A 24,317-nucleotide genomic window follows, 5' to 3' on the forward strand; every position below is an offset into this window, starting at 1 on the left:
AGTTAGTTTTCAGGTATACTAATTTATTTTTGAAATTACGTTTAAGAATCTATATTTAATATGTATTACTAAAAGAATTTTGTTAAAAATATACTTTTTAAAATATTTTAAGCTTACGTTACATGTTGTATTTGTAGATTAAAGTGCTGTTTGAAAAATTGTAAAAAGGCAACATTGTATTTAATTTATTTGAGATAGAATCAGTAATTATTTCCACTTAAAATTTTAAAGAAAATTAAACACACTCTACTTTTTGCTTACTCTAATTGCAGTTTATTTTAATCTCATTATAGTTGTAGACATAAACAATTCATAAGTCCATAAACTAGTTAGTACCGATGCGTAAAATCGCAGTGAAGCGTTTTGGGCGCTTAGGGCTTTTCCTCCTTCTCGGGATCTGCAAAATGCAAGATTATTAATTTAGATACGTTTTTGGTGAGCTTGTTGAGACAATTATACGTAAGTTTAAAGCGGCTGCAGTTCATGCTGGCCAGACATAATAATTACAAGACATTTATATTAAGTTTAATTGCATACGTGTAGCAAGTACGAGCTGCCATCCAGTGTGTATGGAATATGTAAAGCGTTTTATGATTTATGCAACCCCACGAGCTCCTCAAACCCAGAAACAAAATCAACAAATCATTTTTCTGGCCAGCGCTGACAGCTGCAATTTTTCACTGCAACTGGAAGTCATGCAACATTTAACGGGCCCAAAGTAGAGACCAACTTTAAAGTAATCCCCAACCGCCATAAAATGTCCGATTGAAAGCCACCCCTTATAAATACCTATGTGAGTGCACACAGACTCCCCTGAGTTCCCAAAACCGAATCAATTAAATTCAATTAAATTCGAAAAACCACAAGCCAAGTGCAAGGGTTCCAGAGGAAGGGCAAATGCAAGTGCAACTGCAGGATACAGGATACCGGAATTCTAGGACACAAAGGATACCCCAATTGTTCCCCAAGCTTAGCTGTCAATCTTATTCTAATCAGGCTCCCAACACAAATTGCCTACGACTCGAGTTTCGCTTCACAAATTGACTTTTACGCCTAAACAATTGAAATTCAGTTGAGATTTCCGAGTGGGACTTAACCCTTGCCACCCAAACTTAACCCTCCTCCCCTTTGTGGTGCAAAATCAACAAGTTAACTGCACTGCACCGCCTGTCATTCAAATGGAGATTGCGAATTGACCCCCCAGGGTTCTATATGGCATTCTGTGTTTGGTTTCTCACTGTCTAATTGACTTGTGAATGGAGTTTGCAATTTCATTGGCCTCAGGTGTGAGGTCCTTCGAAATCTAAGGGAAAATTCCAGGCACTGAAATTTAAATGGGATTTTTCTTAAAGCCAATTACGGTTGAGGTAAATATTCACAATGCAGCCTAGAAATACGATTATTTATTTAGGGCAGCTTAAAGAATTTCAAAGAACAATGAGAAATTTCACTTTTACCTTTGGTTTATTTTATTTAAAATTTTTTAAATATTTTTGATTGATTTTATGGTCGATTTATAGGCTATAAAAATAATAAAAACAGTCAAAAGAGAACATTTTTACCTTCATTTAATTTTATATATTATTTGATTTCAATTTTTCGTTGTTATATTTTTGTCGAGAGTTTATAATCCAAATATATAGCAAAAAGAGGGCATGCAAATATTTATAAATTCTTAAAATCATTTTTAATATCTCTCACAACTTGTTAACCCTACTGCCGTGTTAACCTTTTCCAACCCAAACATTTTTCGCATTCTCTTGACTCACAATTTTTGCATAATATTTTCTTTGGCCCCCCGGCGCGTTCGTCATCATTCCCTTAATTAATTAAAAAAGTTGTTGCACCTTTTTCGGGGCACTCTCTTATTTTTTTTTCGACCCAAAAAAATGTGCACAATTTTTATTTCGCACATGCTAAATTAGCGCTGCTGGGGCACATGCCTTGTTAAAATATTTGCAAATATTTAAATTGACATTTTTCCGTCATGTTATGACTATGAACAATGTCAATTTAGCTGGATGCCTTGAAGGCCGAAAGGTTTTTTTTTCCATCTCCCTGTTTTGTGAGCTTAAAAGTCTTAAAGCTGCATTTGCAAAATGCCGGCACACACATCGGGCAACTAATCAAAACAAATTCAATTAAACGACACACGACAAGCCACGGTTGGTATGGGATCGTCCAAGAGTTGGGTTTCCCCTACTACCTATGGATATACCCGGAGTATTCCCCAACTCCTTTCGCTTATCGGGCAGCACAATCCATTAAAATTGCACATCGTTTACACCAAAAATCAATTCGCCAAAGCATTTAGGCATTACAAATGCCAAGCCAGCCACTGGAGCTAGTCGACGCGGGTCTGGAGTCCAGGTTTTTCGGGATCCCGGGATCCCGCTTCAAACTGAACGTTGATGCCCATAAATTTCGCATAAGGCCCTCACTCTCTGCTCGCTCTGTTTGTTTTCTGGCCCCCACTCTTGGAGCTCGGAGAAGGAGTCTGAGTTTGAGTCCCAGTTTGCGGGGCTACCAGGCGATAAACGCAGGCCAGTTGGCATTGCTTTGAAATGTATCCGCCAGATACGAGTGCTACAAAAGCTGCATTTGTGGAGAGCCAGTCGCAGTCTGGGTCCAAGTTGTTGTCGCTGGTCAGTTGTGGACAGGGGAGTAGGTATATTTTCATTTTAAGGGGGTTCGAAGTCAAATACCACATACCTCATTACCTTGTACCACATATCATATATGCTAAAAATCCTTCTTTCTTAAAAGTTTTTCTGTCCAGTTAAAAAAAAATTCCAGATATACCCCCTTAACTACGCCCCTGCTTGTGAGCTATGGTTTCAGGCCGTGTGGCTCTTCTAGAGTGGAGTATTCAAAAGATTGGATTAGTGGATTGGTCTGGTGGATATTCAAAGGCCTTTTTGGGAGTACCACTGAATTAGCCAGGCTTAAAGGTCAATAAGTGTTTAAGAAGTAAATTGGACTTAATAACAAATAATTTGACTCTTTTAATTATATAAATTTATAAAATTTGAGATTTTAGTGCTAACAATATAGTTATTCGTCTGTCTCTCTATAATCTATAACAGATGATATCATAACAGCAGCATTACATTTTTCACTTTCACTTTAATTTGCTAAGCAATGTTTTGTAATTTTTGTTATTTTAATAAAAAAAAGTGTGAAAATCAAGCAACGAAAAAAATTACTATCATAAATATAAAGTAAAGGTATTTTTTTTACAAAGTGTCCTTATTCTTTTTCTATACAATTCGACCCCCAGAGAACCCCATCTCTAGAACATCAATCGTTCTGTTATTCTGGACCATCGGCATATGTCAGTGTCACCTCATGCCCGACAAATTATGTCTATCGGAAACACAGAAAGCCAAAAAAAAGGTGCCCATAAAGAAACCCAAATCCAATGTCGTGTATCGACGGCAGCACAAATGCATGTGGATCGGCGATTTCGAGTGGTGTTCGGAGTTCGGTGGCGTCCAAAGTGGTCAGTGGTTCAGTTCAGTTCACCTCACTTCGATTCCAGTGGTGTCAGTTTGTCGTGCGTTTTATTAGTGGCAACTCAAACAGCGAATTGAGATTAGAAGCCCGCCGACGACTGACTGAGTAAGTGAGCCCATGAGTTATGGCCTGCATTAAAGCGCATCAAAGTGAGCTCAGAAAAATTGTAAAAAAAAAAGTAGGAGAAGCCGATCTTAAAGTGCCACCCATTAGGTTTTTAAAATGGGTGACAACTGCTGGAAGGTTAGGGCTAGGAGTTAACCTAGGGTTTACCTTATATCAAGGAGAAGAACTTAAAGACCTACAAAATATTTAGTTAGTTTCAACAGTATAAACCATAGTAAATTACATAGTAAAGGCTAGGAGTTAACCTAAGGTTAAACTTCTGACAAGAAGATACACTTAAAGTCCTATGAATTTTTTTGTTAATTGTAACAGTACAGACCATAGTAAATTATAAAATATTTTAAAATTTAAACTGGGTGCTATCTGCTGAAAGGTTAAGGCTAGGAGTTAGCTTAGGGTTAAACCTTATAACAAGGAGAAAAACTTAAAATATTAATTGATAGAAACTGATATAATGTAAAAAGTTTCTGCAAGATATATTGGTACTAGAAGGCAACAAGTGTAATATCAAAATAAGAATATGAAATAAACTATATATAAGAGTAAACCTTTATCATATATATTTGCTCTCTTTCCTATATCTACATAAGGAACCTTTCAATTGGATTATTATAAGCACCCATTTAGAGCGCTTAGAGGTCCTTATGCCACCCCAAAGGACTCGTTTTCCATTTATAGAAATTTACATTTGATTGCTGTTCAATCTACTTTCATCGCTGGCGACCCACAGAGTTCAACATGTGATATCCTTGACATTTATGAGTTGTCGGCTCTGTGGGACCCCCTCTCCACCATATAAATCTACACGTTAGATCAACAATAAGAAATGTCAGATGTGATTTGCATAACACTGAAACATTTGCTCATGGCTTTCGTACTTCCCTGTTGCTTCTGTCAGTCACTGGGTTTTTTACTTTTTCCATCCTAAATGATAGCAATCTGAAATGTTTTTCGCTTTCCCCTCGCAACCCGCATAATTCACTTGATTTTCCTCATCTGACTTTCACTTACAATCCATTCCAGCCCTCCGAAAAAAATAAAGGAAGAGAACATTAGGCCTTATTACATTTGACATGTTGCTCCCTGGCATAAAAGTTTTCTTTCATTTTCCTGGCAACCCACCCCTCGGCTACAAATCATAAGATAAATTGTTTTCCTTCATGATTTATATATAAAAATGTTTTGTTGACTTCGCACCAAACTCCAGTTTTCCTTTCTTATCATCGGCGGCGTTGAAAGGAAGCTACAAATATTAATATTGTTTGTATTTCATGCGCTTTCTGCTTTTTATTTCGTTTTCAATTTGGCAATGTCTAACTGGCAAGGGGAGTCGCATGTCAAATTTAATATAAATTATTGGCGAAAAATCGCTGGGAATGGGGGGCATAAAGTTGTATCTTTCGGATTACTCACATTCCTTGGCCTTTTTCCAGGAGTGGGTGGGCATGGCCTTCAGCTGATTCTCGTAGGCCTTCTTGGCCAGCACATCCTTGGCCTTCGGATTCGGTTTGTTGCAGTTCTCCGAGTCGGCAAAGTGGTCCAGATACTCATCTCGTTTGCAGTAGATGCACACCCCGTAGATATACTCCTCCTCGCAGATTGTGGCATTCGTGGATCGAGCCCAGTCGGCATTGTTTTTCGCCGCCTTGAAGAGTTTGCCCACGTAGATATGGGCAGTTGGTATGGGGGTAAAGGCATTCAGAGCGATGGTTGTTATCGGATTGTGCTCCAAATTCAGCACCTGTAGGTTTCTTAGCTTGTCAAAGAGACCGCTGGAAAGGGAATTTTTTTTAGTACTTTATTTAATACGGTTCTTAAAGAAATAGGTTTCTAACTACTTTATAACAGGGTTCGGAGACCTCGGAGGTGTGCACTATCGAGAGTTTTATTTATCGATAGTGGCCACCACCGATACTATCGTTACTATCGGAAATTACTTAATATCTGAGAAATACACCTTCATATACTCTGTTATTTTTTTCAAAACACCGTAAACAATTTACTTTTAGAGCGATACTCTACTGGTCTTGTCGAACGATCCTTGTTTGCCAAATTTTACAAACATCGATAGTATCGATAATATCAATAGTATCCACTTTTAAGAGTAGTTAATTCTTGATAGTTACATTGTAAAATAAAGTATCAACTCACCTTTGAATGCGATCCAAATTGTTAAATGCCAGGTGTATTTCCAAAAGCAGAGGAGTGTTTCGAAAGAGCTGATCTGGCAGACGGGCAATATTGTTCCTCTCCAATCTCAAAGTGAGCAGATTCTTCTGCACCTTGAAGAAGTCCTTGCTGAGATAGCTGATGTTACTCCTTATTCCAATGTAGGCCAACTGTTCCGACATCCAGAACAACTCTGTGGGCACATTATCGCCGCAGTTGAAGATCTCAACCGACTGAAGATCGGTCATGTGCCAAAGTTCCTGGGGACCAAAAGCTGACATCTCGACACTACTATTCTTGGCATCACAGTCGATCATCAGGTGCTTAAGTTTGGTCTGCTTGGCGAATATATCACCAGATACCTTGCACAAGTTCTTAACCACGATTTCCAGATGGGTTAAGTTCTTCAGATTGTGCAGAATTGAGCCGGGTAAATCACTACTTCCTTTCAAGGAGAGTTGCTTGAGTGCTGGCAAGTTTTCCAAAAAGTTCTCCGGCAATGTGGATTTGAAGCCAATGATGGACACCTTCTTGAGACCCTCGTGATCTGTATAGTGTTGCTGCAGAACCTCACCTCGATCGGTTTTCTTGGGATCAAAATAGTTGAAGATCTCCAGTTCGGTGTAGTTACTTACACCCAGTTTACTGAGCAGATACTTGATACTCTGGGCATTTGGTATGGCGCAATTTTGAACGATCAGGGAGCCAATATTACCCACTTGTAGAGGTGGAATATAACCATATCCTCTGGCGTCAAAGATACTGCAGCTTATGCCGTATAAATTCAGATTATCACTGTGCAACTGGAGATTCTCGCACTTGATCTCCTGATCCTGGCAATCGCAGAGATTTGGCTCCTTGACCCGGGCCTCACATCCCGCTTTGGTCACATAACTACTGGTGATCACTGTGGCATTTTCCTGCCACGAGGGCGAAATTAAGGCCAGCAAAAGCAGTAGCAGCCACATCCTGAGGCTAAAATCCCGAGCAGACTGATCGCTGTAAGGCAAAAGCAGAGGATTTTAAAATTAGTTTTTACGATCCAGCAACAGCTGCTCCCGAGGCTGCATCTCTACTTTGCCACCATATATATATCTTTCTCTTTTGGTCTGGATTTCCTACAGGTAGCACGCATTTCCCTGGAAGTCATACTGCTGCTGCTGCTGCTTCGATTTTCCTTCTAGCCAAAGACACCGCCCCCCATTTTACACCCAAAGGCCGAGCTGCCATTTTTACACACAAATTTGATTACCCAGGTAAACCCCTTGCAGACTCTCGCGCTCTTTTCGCTTTACCTGTTCGGTTAATGGCCCATAATTTACTACGCAACTCGCCCGATTTGTGCATAATATTAAACCATTTTGAATTCGCCTTGCAACAAAACTCAAAAAAAATCGTACGCAGTATAAAAAACTGCAAACAAAATGACTTAAATTGCCATTTGCGTTGCCCACGGTGGAGTTGTTTTTTCATTTTTAAGGAGTTGGGGGTTTTTGGGGAGTGCGAGATGATCTGTATGTAAAAGCAGCCGCGAGTGGGTCCCAAAGAGTGGGTCTGATAACAGTTGAAACTGCGCGATTTTACATACGAATCGCAGGCCAAAGATGAAGAAGCGAATGGAAGCGATCTGGGAAGGCCGCAAAAAATGGCACAGTGGGTTGGAAACTATGGGAAAAGGTTAAAAATACAATAAATTACATTTTATAGAGTATCCAAATAGCCAAGAAAAAATATTCCCAAGCCAAAGGAATCATTTCTACTAAGTATCAATTGTAATCGGAAAAGAAAACATGATACAAAATTTTTAAAATGATTCAAATTCAGTTTTGCAAAAGAATTTGCAATTGATATTTTGACTATTTTAGGGGAAATGTTTTTAGTTATCCTACTTATTTTTGGGTACGATATATAAGATATTATACATATATTTGAGGTTATGGTTGGCTATAATATTTTAATAGCACTACGGTTTTTTAGAATTTCTCACATTTTAACTCACGGGAAGTGACCCTGAACGTGTAGTTATGTTTGTGTAGTGTTTTTATTTTCTATAATAAAAGACTTTTAAAAGTTAAGAATATACGGTACTGTTTGTTACAAATACCAACCCACTGTTCCTCCGACCCAAGTTTATTCCTATCGAGCTCTTTCCACCTCATCCTCAACGTTATCCCAAACCACTTTGAACATCCTGAAGTGCAATTTCAGTCTGGCGTGCTGTTGATCTTATATCTTGTGCTCAAAACTGGGACTTGGACTGGCTGCTTCTGCTCGATTCCGAACAAATTACAATTCATTCTGGTTTTCAGTTTCATTACAAATGCAAAAATGCAAAATGGCAAGCCGGCCATTATCTCAGGATGGTATGGATGGTATGGGGTATGGTATGGTATAAGATGGGATGGGATGTCTGTCTGTCTGTTGATCGATGATCGCTGTGGCCGCCGATGATCAAGTTTTGTGTATCGTTTGAGGCGTACATGCGTAAGTGCCTCTGATCCCCTCACTTCCCCTCTGGGATCGATCCACCTCCTTCTGGAGCAGTTGCATTCACAGATCGGGGCCAATGCATTTGAATTTGTCTGGCCGGCAGCCAAATCGATCGACAACCAATCAGCCCCAGTCCAGTTCGGTCAGCCATCATGCCAGTTTGCACAGTCTGCTCAGGTGCACTCAAAGAAATTGTTTAATTATTCAAATTTTAACATGGAATGCCAATTAGCGCGAAATGACAGAGAATTAACCCATATTATACTCGTTTATTACACTCATTTAAAAAAAATTGTATTTTTAAAAGATTTTTTATCGAAAGGTACATTATTAATGACCAACCAAACCAACCAAAAAAGTAGTATAAATAATGTTTCCCTATACGCATAGTCTATGTTATATTAAAATATCAAATTTTAATTTTATTTATGTTTAGCATAATGCGACGTATCCATTTAAAAAGTGTTATAGAAAAGGATCCTTGATCCATTTGAATGGTTTATAAAAATAGTTTTGAATAACATTTTTATTTTAGCTAAGAATTTTTCAGGATCTTAATACCAGTGTTCTTTTGAAGCTGCTGCTTCTGCTGCTGGCAGTGGCAAACATTTCATTTTTCACGATCCACGAACAGTCTCTCGTATTCCCAAGAGCTAAATCAATAAATTACGTGACAGGCATGCAGAAAACCTGATGCCTCCAACTTTGCTTTGGCTTTAGCTTCAAGTCCACTTCTTGATCGCCGTTTGCGTTTTGCTTCGTTTTGATTGAATCAATCAAAAACTTGTGCATTTATATGAAAGATATTAAGAAGTTGGCCAGACCAGAAAAATGAAGAATGGATACCCTGAAGTGAATGAATAAATTGAAACTATATTTCAGGAACAGCTTGAAGCTTTAGGATTTAATTTAAAAAAAAATTTAATTACCTCCTGTCCTGAACAAAATAACATAATAAAGGTATCTTTAGGATTTCTCATAGCATAGAACGACTTAAGTATATAGTTAAAAATTCATTTTTATTAAGTGGCAACTTTTTTTTGAAAGGATTATGTACGACCCCCCTTATAATAAGAGTACATTAAAAATGTCGGTGGGCATGGATCGTACATATATCGTTTGCAGATCTTCTGGCGCTGCTATACCATAAATTAGTATTATGACTTGCCCATTGGCTGGACCACAGATATTTTCTGTACTCCATTTACCCCTGCTATACCACTACACAAAATTCGCATTAAATTTGATTGGTTTTCATTTGTAGCGGGCAGGAAATCCTCAATAAAGTTCTTAACTCGGTTTAATTAACTTTGACAAATTGAACTCTGGCTCTGTGGAAAATGTTTTTCGAAAAATAATCGAATTAAAAAGCCAAGGAAAAGTCATTCTTCTGGCTGCCAATGCGGCTCCTTCAATTAGTAATAAATAATTTGAGCTGGTTGAAAAGTTTTCCCTGAGCTAAGCGATGCATAATCCATGAAAGGGCGCCAGCAAAGTTCAGGAAGCCAAGGACTCGTCCCCAAAAAGTCTCAGAAAGTGGAAACCAAAGTGGTGCAGGTTATTCTACTCTTTCTGTTTAATACCTCACCATTGTGCGCCGAGATCTTCATTGATTTTGAATTTGATTTCTTGTACCGAGGAAAATCGCCTTAGGCCAAAACTTTCGTCCCACCACAGGAGTATTTACCATTTTGCAGGACGGACAGGCAAATAAATGGTCATAATCCTGGCCAGACAAAGGCTACTGTTCCATTGCTCCAGCTCCACCTTAACCCATAACTCATGTCTGGGGCTATTTTTGGGGGCTGTTCCCGAGTCTTTTATGCGTTTTACATTTGATTTATTCCACATGCAAATTGCGGCATACAGGAATTAAGTTGTTGGTAATGTTTTATTCCCAGAAACGTTTTGCGTCTGGCCGCGACTAAATAATAATTCGCCTCAAATTCAAATGCGCACGTTTCACAAAGAATACAGAGCTGGAAAAAAGAGCCATAACATAGCTCAAGGCGCCCCAAATCGTGAGTTTCTTATATACAGATGGGGGTAGAACTCACCCCCACCAAAAAACAAAACTCCCATTTTTCCCGGGGCACAACCCGCTCTTACAAATAAATGCATGAAATTGAATACCACAAGGGGCAAGAAGAACTTTTTTGACTGGGAAACCATCATCTCTATTTGGTATTGTAGTTCTATTCTATAGCTTTCTATGGCTCTGTGTTCTGTTTATTTATGTGTTTGCGCCTATTTATTTATTTTAATTAAAAGGGGCACGTGTTGCTGTTTTCTTGTTTTCTTTTTGCCACGGCAACATTGCGCCCGGAGAAATTGGCGATGGAAAAAGGAAAGGCTGGGGGTTGTAAGGTGTGGTTCCTTTTCTGGGGAGTGGGTGGGAACGGGTTGCGGCAAGTGCAATCCCAAAATGTATCAATGACAACCCTGAAATTTCATCAAAAATTAATAGGATTTTCGGAAAGAGCTTGTATTTGCTGACAGAAGTAAATGAAAAATGAAATCAGCATTACTAATAACATTTTTTTTCCAATATTATTTTCCTTGGATTTTAGAAATAAAGGTATTTCGATAGATCTACTCCCAAAAAAATATATTTTTACGGAAGGTACACAGAGAAAATTCTGACGTTCTCATCTGAGTTGAAAATGTTCTTAAAAATAGACCGACATTTTTAAGTTGAAAATGTTTTTATTTTGCTCGAATCAAGTTGAATTGGCGGTATTTAAGCACATTGATGTATAATTAAACTATTAGTTCAGTCCTTAGTGTATACTTATAAACAAGGTCTTAAATAAACTCAATTTAGCTTTTCTCTTCTCAGCATTTCGTTCTTATATTGATCCCAAAATGTACTTACATGGCTTTTAAGAACGAATGTTCTCAATTCAAGAACAACGTTCTTATATAGTTTTCTCAGTATAGGTAAGGCTACAAAAATATATATTTTTAAGAAGGCAATTTCCTAAATGAAAGAAATATTTTCTAAAATATAAAAAACATTTTGACCTATATTTCTAAAATTATGCGAGCATACTCTTTGAGTAAAATCTTATAGCCTGATTTAAGAGCAGAAAAATACAATGATATTTATTAAAAACTCCTATTTTTGTTTTCCCAACTTAAAGAATTCCAACCATCAAATAATATTAACCTTAAAAATCAAAACGGTTAAGAAAAGACAACAATGACGGCATTGTTTTCCATTTCACGGCTTTTCCAAAGGTCAATTTTCCACCCCGTAATTTAGATTGTCCATTCAATCGAATGGGTAACTGCCGACTGCCATCAAACTGCAGCAAATGAACATCAAACGAGTGTCAAAACAAACAGAGGTCCTTGGGCGTGGAAAATTGGACCTACTAAGCCGAGAAGAAATGGCCAGCAAATAGTAATAAAACAGGGGGAACAACAACAATCAGAGCAACTAATTAAATGCCACAACCCCCATGGAAAAACAACCAGACAAAGTCAAAGTTTCTCGACTCGTTTTCATTACGAGTTAATTTGAATGTAAATGAACAGAGGAGTGGAGCATTTCCAGGGGGGGTGAGTGTAGCTAAAATGTTTTGGCTAATGTTTCAATTAAGAAGACAGTGAAAAATTTAATTTTCTTTCATTTGGCTTCGGCTTGCGTCTAAATGGAAATTGCCACCCAAGTTAGTGGCGATGAGCTTTCCGTTTGAAGACGGGCAGTGAATTTCGTCTGGATTGTTGTTGTCCCGGGTGATGTTCACAAGGAATTTCAATGTTCCACTCATAATTTCATATAATTTCCATTAATTGTATGAAATTAATGCCGCTGGCTTTAAGGCCGAGTCATTTGCACAGGGAGAAAAATAGTTCCTTGAACTAGTTTAATTGCTTTATGCAAAATATAGCTTAGATATTTTAAAAACATAAACATTTGAGTGACTTAGAAAAAAAAGTCTTACCAATTTAAAGTTTAAAATGTAATTGTCTACAAATGATTTAACTTTAGAATCAATATTTTAAAATTTAGAAGTGCACCTTTAATGGAAAATATTTTTTGGATAATTTGAAAAATCAAATTAACTTTAGTCTCAATATTCCAAAATTAAAGAAGACATCTTTTATAAAAAATAATTTTCATATTTAAAAATAAAATATTAGACAAATCAGATACACTATATTTAATTTACAAATTTTAATAAAATTGTTTATAATACTTTAAACTTTTCAAAAAAAATCTACTTTAAAAAGATATTTTTTTAAATCATTTAAAATAAATATTAGTTTTGTTGGAATATTTTTTCCCGTGTGCATATTCATCTGCATCGTGCTCTTGGCTCCCGCTTGTTGGCCACTCCAGTAGCCATTTTCATGATTTTCTACGCACTTTGGCAATGGCTGGCTTGGAAACTGTCTATGCTAATTTCCCAGTTTTGATGACTAGTCGGCTACCAGAGAGCTACTGGCAACGGCTACCTTTCATTTGGCTGTAACCAACCGCATAACCACGATCACCAGCGATCCGATCCGATCCGATCCTCGAAACTCGGGTCCCGAGCCCCGCCTTTCGCTTTGCATAGATCACTCAAGGGCATCGCCATATAGCTTTTGTTCTGCTCGTGTTCGGGTATCAAGTATCGAGCATCCATCATCATCATCATCATCATCTTCACCGTCTGGGCCATGGCCAATTCGCAGTTGAAGACGAGGACTCGGTGCAACATGCCCGGTTACGCCCCATTTTGACTGGGCAATTGTCATGGACACGCCGGGCAAATCAGACTGATGTGAACATATTTCTTTGAGTGGGTAGTTTCGGGGGTAGGGCTTGAAGATAATAAATGGGTTACCAGAGAAGAAAACTTACTGGCTATAACTGGTGAGAGATATGGGGAAACTACCATTTCTTTATAGTATTTATATTATTAAAAAGTAAACTGCTGAAAGAAGCTCAAAGACTTTAATAAGTTTTTATTAATATTCAAGAAAAATATTTTCTTTATTATTTAACCTAAGTTTATAGAAGGCTATTGTAAAAAAGTTCCCGAAAGCTCCCAACATTTTCTGTCAAAACAAAAATATTTATAAAGTTTTTTCCTGTTTGGGAGACATTTTGTTACCATCAAAACTGATGCTCACCATATTCTATAGAACTTTAAAATCAATTACATTTTTAATATGTTCACACAGAGAAATATCCAAGAACATTGTTCTTGAATTGAGAACATTCGATCTTAAAAACCGTGTAAGTACATTTTGGTATCAAGTTTCTCAATATAAGATCAAAGGGATGAGAAGAGAAAAGTTAAATTAAGTTTATTTAACAAATTTTAAGTATAAACTACGGACTAAACTAATAGTTTATTTGTTGAGATATACAATGTATATAAATACCACCAAATGTTTTTATGGCTTAAATCTGCTGATAAATGATTGAATTGGTTTGGAATTGGTAATACTATTATAGTTTCTATTAAAATACTATTTTTGTTTTTATCCCCTCCAATTCCGATCACGTCCCCATCCGTAATCCTTGTTCTCTAGAGCATTGCCCATTTACCAGGCTGCAAGTGCAGGAGCGTAGGACCTCCTTTCAGACATTTCTTTTTCGCACACTCAGCACAAATTGCAATCAAAGACCTCCCCGACCAGTCAACCCTTTTGGGCCCTCTTCAGCCACCGACTTTTTAGCACTTCAAATTGGCAAACAAACAAACTCACGTTCAAATGAAATGTGAGCATAAACAGAAAATTTTTCACACAGCGCGTTCATTGCTTTCCCCGCACTTTCCCCCACTTTTTGAGCCAACTCGTGTGCAATGGTAAACAAACTTGAAAAGCAAACCGAAAAGCATAAGCGGAAATATTGCGCATACGTCGTGTTGCACGTGCTGAATGTGGAAGAAGAAGAAGAACCACAAGAAGAAGAAGAAGAGCCCGCTGAATAAGAGCAATGAGCAGAGAAATGGGAATCACACAGGATGAGGGACGTAAGGAAGCAGGCGGCTTCACTTGACACGCAAATATGCATAAACAAGGCATGAATATTCATGCACACAGCAGACACCTCTCCCCGTCTCCCTCTGCACATAGCCCCATCTCGCTTGCTCCCCCTGCGAGCATCTTGAAAAGGACTCGCGTCCTCGTGTCCTGGTGCCCATATCTCGTTTAGAGATGAAATGCAATGCGCATTGAAAAATTTGCCCGCAAAAAATGTTTGCTCAAGGCGAGGTGAGTGAACCAAAAAGCCGAGTTGCCTGCAAGTACAGTGGGGATTAAAAAAGACGGATAAAATTTTTAAGATGGAGAAAATGTAGCCTTTTAAAAGTTCCTCAAATATTTCATTATGTTAAGTTATATTTCTTACAATCTACCCACAAAACAAATGTAATAAAATCGTTACCATATAATATTAACATGTACCTTAAATAAACAGTATGGTCACACTTATATTTTATAAGTTCTGGTCACACTTTTTACCTGCGATATTTGTATTATAGCCATTGAAGACGTATACTAATATGAAAGTTACTCACATTTTTCATTATATTACGTTATATTTCTTACGATTCACCTACAAATCAAATGTAACATAAACGTTACCATATAATGTTAACATGTACCTTAAATAAACACTATGGCCACACTTATATTTTATAAGCTCTGGTCACACTTTTTACCTACGATATTTTTATTATAGCCATTGAAGACGTATACTATTAGGGCTAGCGATTGTAGATCTTAAAGAAAAACTGTAATCTTTTAATACACGAAACTGTTTAGAATGATATGCTATAAACCTTATTCTCAGTTATTGAGTGACCACTGTCTGCCCACATAATATGCAATTTTCACAGCATTTGACTGAATGAATGAATGTTTGTTTGTGTTTGTCTTGCCATTCACACGTGAAGACAAAATGCAAGCAGGTCATTCACTTGGGTCTGCAATTCTTACACCCTTTGACCCCATCCACCCCTTCAAAAATTCACCCAAGAAGGACTTTACTTTAGAGAATTTTGAACTGCTTAGGCAACAATCATAAATCCCTGTCAATCACACGCGGCTGTCATCATCATCAGAGCCGAGCAGTCATCAGCCCTCCAGATAGGCCGTGTAGTTGCGACTTATCCTGCGACTTTTGTGACTTGTGACTTGCCTAAGCGGAACTGATTACGTCGCCTTCTGCTGCGACGTCATCGATTTGGCTGCGTGACAAAAACGCCTCTTTATTCTTTTTTCGACTGTTCCGATGTCATTTATATGATGCTACGAATTTGACAGCTGCGCGGTGGATCGATTCTGGGTTGGGGGAGTTATGCAACACTTGAACTGTTAATTTCTTTGGAAGCTTCCTATTGACAACCATCAATCATTTTCCCATGTATAAATTGGGGGGAAGGTCGCTAGTCTTCATCCTGCGAATTGTCAAACGGTTGGCTAAGGTAAATAAAAGTTAAGCTGAAAATATGAGGATGTTTTTGAGATAGAGAGGAGAAGATAGATATTTTATTTCCAGCCCCCTGAATGTTAAAATTTGTAAAAAGTTAGGTGCAATTTATTAAAACAATTATTTCCGCTTACAACTATTTAACCTTTCTAAGTATTTAACTAATGTGACAAATTAATTATTGGCAACAGTTGGAATAAAATATAAATAGTTTCCAGTAAATGCAAAATTTTCCAGCACTAATGCTGACATATTAAAGCCTTTGCATTCCAGAAAATTTTTTAATTGTCAAGGAAACTTTGAAATCAGAACGACAACATGAATGTCTCAACCATCTTATTAATTTGCCTTGGTGAGTTTTTAAGCACTTTAATAGGAGATGTATTTATTTAATTATTGTTTTAGCCGTATATGTTCAGCCAAGAAGCTTTTATCCATTATCCAGGATGTTCAAAAATAGTATAGTTAATTGAATATGCCTAGTGTTTTATATTTGTAAAATGGGAGGCTAGAGTCAAATAAAAGTCAAGCTGAAGACATAAAATTGACTTTCGTGTATTTTTTTAAACCCATATAAATAATTTTGTTTACAAATTTCAGTGTACAACTATTCAACCTTTTTAGGTGGTTATTTAATGTAACAAATTAATTAATAATAGACCTTGTAGCACTAATGCTGACTTATAAAAGCCTTTCCATTTTAGCAAAATTCTTTAATTGTCAAGAAAACTTAGATATCTGAACGACAACATGAATGTCTTAACCATTTTATTAATTTGCCTTGGTGAGTTTTTGAATACTTATAGGGTAGATCTATTAATTAATTTTTTACTTATTTTATTTGTTTAGCCCTATATAAGCCGCCAAGAGGAGTTTGGCACTTCCCCGATAATTAAAAGTAATAAAATGAATATATATAGTTTTATATATTAAAAGACTTATTTCAGTGTACAACTGACCTTTTGGGTATTTTATTGACATGGTAAATTATTTATTGCAGCTGGAATAATTACAAATAGTTTCCAGTAAATGCTAAATGTTTCAGCACTAGTGCTGACTTATAAAGGCCCTTGCATCCCAATAAAATTGTTTATTTGCCAAAGAAACGACAACATGAATGTCTCAACCATCATATTAATTTGCCTTGGTGAGTTTTTAAAAACTTAAATATGAGATTTATTTATCAATTATTTTTTTAGCCGCATATGTTCCGTCAAAAGGCATTTATCCATTATCCAGGGTATTAAAAAATAATGTAATACATTGAATATGCCTATTATTTTATATTTGTAAAATGGGATACTGGAGTCAAATAAAAGTAAAGCTGAAGATATAATTCAACCTTTTTAGGTGGTTAATTAATGTGACACATTAATTATTGCCAGCACTTGGAATAATAATAATAAAAGATATTTAAAGCAGTAGTGTTGACTTATAAAAGCCTTTCCGTTTCAGCAAAATTCTTTAATTGTTAAGGAATCTTAGATATCTGAACGATAACATGAATTTTTTAACCATCTTACTCACTGTTGTCGGTGAGTTTTTTAATACTTTTAAAGTAGATATATATTAAATTGTACTTTTTTATAGCAAAAGAGGTGCTTGGCAGAAAGTAGTTGTGTGCTAAAAATGTTCTTGGCTCTTATGTAAAATAGGACTTAGTAAGGCTTAATATTTGGCTTGATATTAAATAAAGGCTTCAATGATTACATTTTGAGGATAAAGCCAATTTAATTTTGCCTCACATATGCTGGCATATTTTTAATATTAAAGAAATTTAAAAAAATAAATCGAAAAAGGGCAGCAAAAAAACCTAATGCCAGACAATTCCGGTACCCAAGCGTCTGGCCAAAAATATAATTAAATGTATTTTCGTTTAAAGTATATCAGAAAGATTCAGAAAAATTTGCATACGAAATAAAAGCAGAACTGTCGAAAAAATCAGTAAAAAGCGGAAAGCGGCAAAAACTCGGCCAAATCACCGACTAAAACTAATCCCCCAAATCTGCGACGATTGCCAGGGCAAATCAAAGTCCTGAAACTGAGACCATAAAAAGCCAAAGAGCCTGGGGCAACAATTTAAGATTTACGCCACTTAGAAGACATTTAAGCGTGCAACAAATGCAACAACAACCGACAACCAGGTCCACATGCAAAAGGCCAAAGTCAAAAGCCGCCAAGAAGTTGTTGTAGCTTTGGTTGCTGTTTTGGTTATTGTTGTTGCCGTGCGTGCTGAGCTTCCTTTTGGCTTGAAGCTTCTTTCCCAGCGATTCTTCTACGGCCTTATAGGCCCTGCCAAAAATCAAAAAGGGTTCTCCTACCTCGACCGGTCGACAGTTTACAAGGTTTTCTCGTGTTTCGACAACATTAATTTGTTGTCTCTTCCCCGTCGGCAACATCTTGGCCATTTTAAGGGGGGCCAAAACTAAAACTTAGTCATTTATGTTGCCAGCAACAAGTTGCCAGCCGCAGAAACCGCAAAAAAACGAGAGAACAGTAGCTCGAATGGCAAACAATAAGAAAAATTATTTAATTTGAGTATTTTTGGGTCTTACTTCATTTTATTTTTCAACTGCATACTGCTGCCCAGCAAAGTGGCAAACTGAAACCGAAGAAACCGCAGAATTTTACGAGCTCCTCGTCGCCCTTAACAATGTCTCATTGTCAGGTCTAAATCATTTTTAACGATCAATAAATGAACACGGTGGAAAGCAACTATCGTAGAGGTGGCAAAGTGAGTAGATTGAAAACACCACAATATGATCTTAAAATTAAAGATATTCTACGTTTTAAGCAACAGTTTCAGAATTTTCAAAATATTTTAGGTGTATGATTATTTTGTAAGAGGATATATTGTAAGTAAATAAGAGTTGTGAAACCTATAGTACTTTCGATTATATTTACCTCTTAAGATCGTAATCTCAAATTGTTCATAAGCTGATATATTTTCAGTGAACAGGGATTCTGAAAACTAAAGTTCTACATATGATGATATATTTTCAGTAGATAAGGGTTCTGAAAACTACAATTCTTCCGATTATATATATACACTCCGATTTCTCGCATAACAAGTATAAGTATTTATTACTCTTGTTCCAAGGTTTTTCTTCTAAAGCTCTAATTTTTTTAACCAGTATTTATTAAATGTGAGGTTTTTTAATAGGGTCATATATTTTCAGTATATCGAATTATTTATTATAATATCATATTATTTTCCACCTGTCAAGATAGAGTTCCCATCCCTAACGATTATCTCGTATTTCAGTATTTCTTTGGAACTCATCCCTCAACAGGCTTTGTGTGCGGTCTCTTTGCGACTTAACTTGGAAGTCGGGAAAGGTGTAAAGCTAATTGAAAGCCCCGCTGGAGGCGGTCGACTTCAAAGACCCCAACAAAGGTGACTTTGTTGCGGAAGCAAATTCACTCTAACCAAAGAACTATTGTATCCCCAAGAGATCTCTCAAACCAGACACATATATCGCATTATTTTATTGACTACTGAGAGTGGGTGGGAATTCGGGTGGCAGATAGGCCATAGACTTGATAAGCTCTGGATTGCACACATGTTTCGATATTTAGCCTAAGGTAAACACATCCACCAGTTGACAAATCTAGCTACAACACTGCAAACATCGCTTTATCAGTCTATAACTTTTGTCTCTATTTACCAAATGCTTCAAATTGACAGCTGTACTCTGGCGGCCACTGAAAATCGAAAACTCCTTCGATTAAATTGCAATTTCCCCAACAGATGTTCGCGTTTCGGCTCATTTCTTTTTCATTTTCCTTTTCTAATTGTAAGCGGATATTTATTTTCCATCATTTCCGCTCATTTAAATATTTTGCCCTTTCCCCCAACGGAAAGCAAACTTATTTGCTAATAAAAATTCAAAAGATAAACACACAAATCAAAATCATAAGCCTCAAATGAAACTGAAACTCCGGGACAGAAGAAAAGCCAAAGAAAATGGTAGTCAAAATGGGGAAAAAATGCGTGGAAAATTCTTGAGATTTTTAGGGTAATTTGTTTGGGTGGTTGATTCGGGCTTATTAAAGCAACACGTGCGGGGAAATACCGCGAAATCTTATTAAACAAAATTAAACGACTTAGATGACTTTCAGCCCTGGAAATAAAAAACACAGAAAGAACAGAAAACCCAATGGGAGATTTGCATTTGTACAACTGATTGCACTTACAAATCGTAAAAAACGAGCTTCGTGGCAGCGACAGCAAACATCCATTAGGCCCACTGTGCACAGTGGGTAGCAGACGGCGGGGGTGGTGGAATTGGCTGCGTAATGCACAAAGGGAAATTATAATAAGCGCAGCTTTTCCCCGTACGGAAAAGCGGGCTAGAAACATCCATAAATAAAAGAGGCCGCCAAGTAGGCAATGCAAATTTTGTTTGCAGGTTGTGTTCGTTTTCCCCAGACTTTTTCCATATTTCGCCGGCTTTTATCGCACTAATAAAAAGGATTTTCCTCGAATCGTACTGAAAAGTCGTCTCGCATTTCTTTGTATCATTTTACTGCAGGCAACGGGGGGGTTCTGTTCTGAAGGTTGGGGTTCTGATTCCTCCAACTTCTGGGGTCTGTCCGCCTTATTTATTTACTAGCCCTGTCATATTGCAACAACTGACTTTTTTACTTTGCCTGTTGTCTGGCTTATTTTGTTTGTTTTTCCTTTTTTCCTTCGCTTTTCCTCGGCTTTTCCCCCGGTTTTCCTTGTTGTGCATTGTGCGACTATGCTACCTTATAAATGGATTATGGCAATTAGATGGTATTCTGGGGTATTGTGGGGTTGGTGATTGGGTCGACTGGAATATGGAATCCATTAGAGGGGCTTAGGATTCGATTTGCTTAAAGATGAAATGATGATATGTGGTAATGGCTTGTGGTAAAGTGGATAAAATGAAAGATTGGATTGATATATATAAAAAGGTGAAGACATCGGAGTGATTTATTTTTAATGTTTTGTTTTACTATAAGGAAATATTAATATAAATATTATTAATATCAATTCAAGGATTTTCTCATAAACAAAAAATAATATAATTCCCTCAGCATCTTATAAAGTAGAACTATCAATAATCCAACGATTTTCTTATCATCCCTCATCATCTTATAAAAAAGAACTTCCATCAATAAAATGATTTTCTCATAAATAAATAATAATCAAATAATCTCCTCAGCACCTTATAAAAAAAAACTACCATCAATCCAATGATTTTCTCAATCATTTGAACTCATTACAACTCCCTACAACTTCTAAACCTACTGATTTCGCCAGTCATGCACCACCAACCGAATGAAAAACCAATTAAATGGGAAACAATCATCATTAGGCAGTGCCACAAAATGATAATTCAAATGTTTTCAGCTGAGTGGCCAAAGCGAATCGAAGCCAGAGAACCTAACAACTATTACTAAGTATGTACACCGTGAAATTGAACAAATAATATGCCAAGAAAGTAGGCGCCGAATAAAAAACCCATAAAGGTAGAGAGATTGTATAGGAAAAAGTTGAAAACCAAACTATTATTAATGATCTGATATATCAATCGGCTGGCAGATCAAAGAGGTTGCTTGGAACGGTATGCTAGTTATATTACAGATTACAATTTGAACAGGGAAAATATTTCGGATTCGAACCGTTCAAATTCTTCAGAGCACACAAAATGCCAAACCGACAAACTAAAATTGGTAAGCAAGTTTGGGGAATGGGTTCGGGGGTTTTGTAGAGGTTGTGGATTTGCTGTGGATGTTCGAGAGCCCAGCCATCAAAGACATTTAAGTATTTTGCGGTTTTTTGTGCCCGGGATGCCTTTTGTCCTGTGGCAGGACATGTGCAGCAAAGTGTCGCATATGTGGCCCGGGTTTTTTACATGATATCCTCCTAGCCGGGATTTATCCTGCCGCTTTGGGTCGCTTATTGCCAGGCATTTATGAAATTTTCCTGCGGAATTTTTGGGGGCGGACGGGGGACTTGAAAAGCCTGAGAAAACCCAGACAACTAAGGCCAAAAATACAAGAACGAGACGAGCTGAGGTTAACAAACTGCCAGCTAAAGACATCCAAGCGATGCGTGTGCACATCTCGTACTTTTTCTAGTTTTAATTTATATGTAAATTAGCCAACTCGATGGGATGAGCTGAACAAAAAATGGCAACTATTAGCACAAAGCTGCAAATAATGACAGGCTGAGTGCAATTTGATGACAGTTGCAAGCCAGATTGAGCAGCTCAACTTTGAGCCAGTCGAATCGATCGACCGAAATTGATGGTTAAAATATATACATAGATATGTATATTTCAGCCCCATTTAGACCAAAACAAATCCCACTCGGCCGTGACAAATTAAGCATAAAATTGTACAATTTACGCTGGTCAGCCATCATAAATTAAACAAATTTTAATCAAACACAAAGTGGCACAGCCACTCCGCAGATCGTCTGCTGCCTTTTTTCTAATTTTCTCACAGTTCATTTTTGATCCACAAATCACTCGAGGCGAAATGCGAAGAAGCCAGCTCTCTGGGTTTATTTAAACATTAATTAAATGTCCGAACATGGGAGTGAGTGGCACAAAAATATCAGGCGTGAAAGTCTATACGAAATTTATGAAAGCTGCCACAACATTTTAACGCCAGTTGGTAATCGACAGCCCCGTCGTAATCGCATACGCAATTGCAATCATCCACTGACAATCGTCATAATTTATGGGTCCTTCTGGCCCGGCTTTGGTCTGCTCAAATAGCCCAATAACATAACAACTAAATTGATAAAAACCACAAAAAGCGACAGACGACAATCAATGGAACAGAACGGGAGCAGATTGTTTGGATTTGTGTTGGAAAGTCGACCTATAGATGCTCTTCTTATAAACAGGAGCTGAAAAAATAAGGTACTTATATGGACAAATACATCAAAGAGCTTACAAATTAAGTACATAAATGGGAAAATATTTGTAAGTAATTTTTCAAATTACGTAAAAAAATATTTATCTTGAATCTAATTGAAAATTTGATGGATCTAATTCTCAATTTAAATTTTTTAATAACAGAATCTGTTAACTGACTAAAAAATATTGAAATCACTTTCAAATTCCATTTTATGCGCCTAAAAGTATGCTGTGAATATAAGACAGTCGTCTTTCTGAATGAATCCATTGCACTTTTCAGTATAAGATTTAGTGTTGCATACTTTTAGGCACCCTAAACGACATTCGAAAATTATTTTACAACTCCTTGTTGCTTATATGTACGTTAATTTTGTCTTTGGACAGATATTACGGTTCATATCTTTGAAGCTGAATTATGATATTTTGGATTCTGTTTTACTGAAAATTGCAACATTTTTCAATGCAGCTAAAAAGCCTAGTTTTGGAAATTTCGTGAAATATTGATTCCTTAAAAATTATACATTATCCATTGCCTCGATCCTCAAGAGAGGGTTTTATTTTGATTTAATCCATATATTGTATTTTTACTAATATTTATCCCATATCCCCTAAACTTAAGGGTATACAAAATACCAATTGAAACGAAGCCAGTGGCAATTGGGGAAACGGGAACTGGGAACTGGGGACAACCTGGGAGCTGCTGACTGACAGCAATCGAAAGCTATGCAATAATAATAACACCACAAAGTCGGCTGAGGTGAGCCAACAGAACAGAAAACAGCTGCCAACATTCACACGTCATTTAATTTCGATTAGTCGCCGGTGAGACAGACAAATAAAGCGACAAATGGAAAGACAAATGTTTTGTGGTCAATACTTTGGCTTTGGTAATTGTCGCCTTCGACCAGGAAAAATGCACAAAATGCCTAATTGGCACTTGGATGTGCCAGAGTATGGCGAACGCTTCACCTTAATTATTGAATTCCCCCCTGAATTTCTTGATCTTCGATCGCATTTTGGGTTCCTTAACTTTACCAACTTGCAGCTGAATATCTTCATCATTATTCGTGTTCGAATGGCAATCACACTTTGGGACTGCATTCGATTCACATCTTTGATTGATGAGTATATTGTCTTGCCTGGAAGTTCAAAAGGTGAAAGAAGTTCTCTAATGAAGTCCGGATGGCATCCGCTTCTTGTTTTTTCTCTTAAACCAACTGATTGACCCATGAGAAATAGCCTCGAGGTGGTCTATTAGTGATAAACTTTGGATTTGATTTTGATTTGATTTGGTGTAAGAATGTGATTCGATGTGGGATTTATTGGGAATTAATAAAAAGACCTAATGGAAGACCTAAAAATTAGTAACTTCCTATGATTTCATATCATATCTAGAATTTCATACAATCCTAACTAAGAAATGTTCAATAATTCCAATATTTTTAATGTTATTTTTAATCAAATCATATCATAAATTTCTTAAAATCCCAACTGAAACCATCAAAAATTTTGAATAATTTTACTATATTAAATGTAATTTTTAGTTTTAAAACTCCCTTAGTAAATTTACAGATCTCAAATTCCCATTAAAACTTACTTAATCCACCCATCCTCCGAAACATTCATCAAAGCTGCCCAAATTAGGCTGTATCCAAAAAATTCATTCCTGAAAACTCTAC

At 36.9% G+C, this 24,317-nt stretch overlaps 1 protein-coding gene and 2 long non-coding RNA genes across 4 annotated transcripts in view; 2 read left to right on the top strand and 1 right to left on the bottom strand.

Annotated features, from left to right (window-relative positions):
* Nucleotides 1-250: 250 nt before the first annotated feature.
* Nucleotides 251-24,317, bottom strand: part of LOC108020906 (protein toll) — a 60,254-nt gene continuing 36,187 nt past the window's right edge. The window contains exons 2-4 of the mRNA XM_017089325.4: nucleotides 5,794-6,810; nucleotides 5,056-5,414; nucleotides 251-397 (exon numbers count right to left, since the gene is read on the bottom strand). Coding sequence (XP_016944814.2) covers nucleotides 372-397; nucleotides 5,056-5,414; nucleotides 5,794-6,779 — 1,371 coding nt within the window. The 5' untranslated portion in view covers nucleotides 6,780-6,810 and the 3' untranslated portion in view covers nucleotides 251-371. The remainder of the gene's footprint in view (nucleotides 398-5,055; nucleotides 5,415-5,793; nucleotides 6,811-24,317) is intronic.
* On the top strand, nucleotides 15,973-16,284 carry LOC136116538 (uncharacterized). The gene is made up of 2 exons (XR_010653498.2): nucleotides 15,973-16,091; nucleotides 16,145-16,284. It is a non-coding gene; the product is annotated as an uncharacterized lncRNA (long non-coding RNA).
* On the top strand, nucleotides 16,442-17,075 carry LOC108020909 (uncharacterized). Of its 2 annotated transcripts, none has more exons than XR_001767984.4 (4): nucleotides 16,442-16,523; nucleotides 16,589-16,637; nucleotides 16,740-16,886; nucleotides 16,939-17,075. It is a non-coding gene; the product is annotated as an uncharacterized lncRNA (long non-coding RNA). The 2 variants fall into 2 exon arrangements; XR_011603695.1 differs by having other exon boundaries at nucleotides 16,473-16,523; nucleotides 16,687-16,886.

This window comes from Drosophila suzukii, chromosome 2L (assembly GCF_043229965.1).
Source record: "Drosophila suzukii chromosome 2L, CBGP_Dsuzu_IsoJpt1.0, whole genome shotgun sequence".
Taxonomy (NCBI): Eukaryota; Metazoa; Arthropoda; class Insecta; order Diptera; family Drosophilidae; genus Drosophila; species Drosophila suzukii.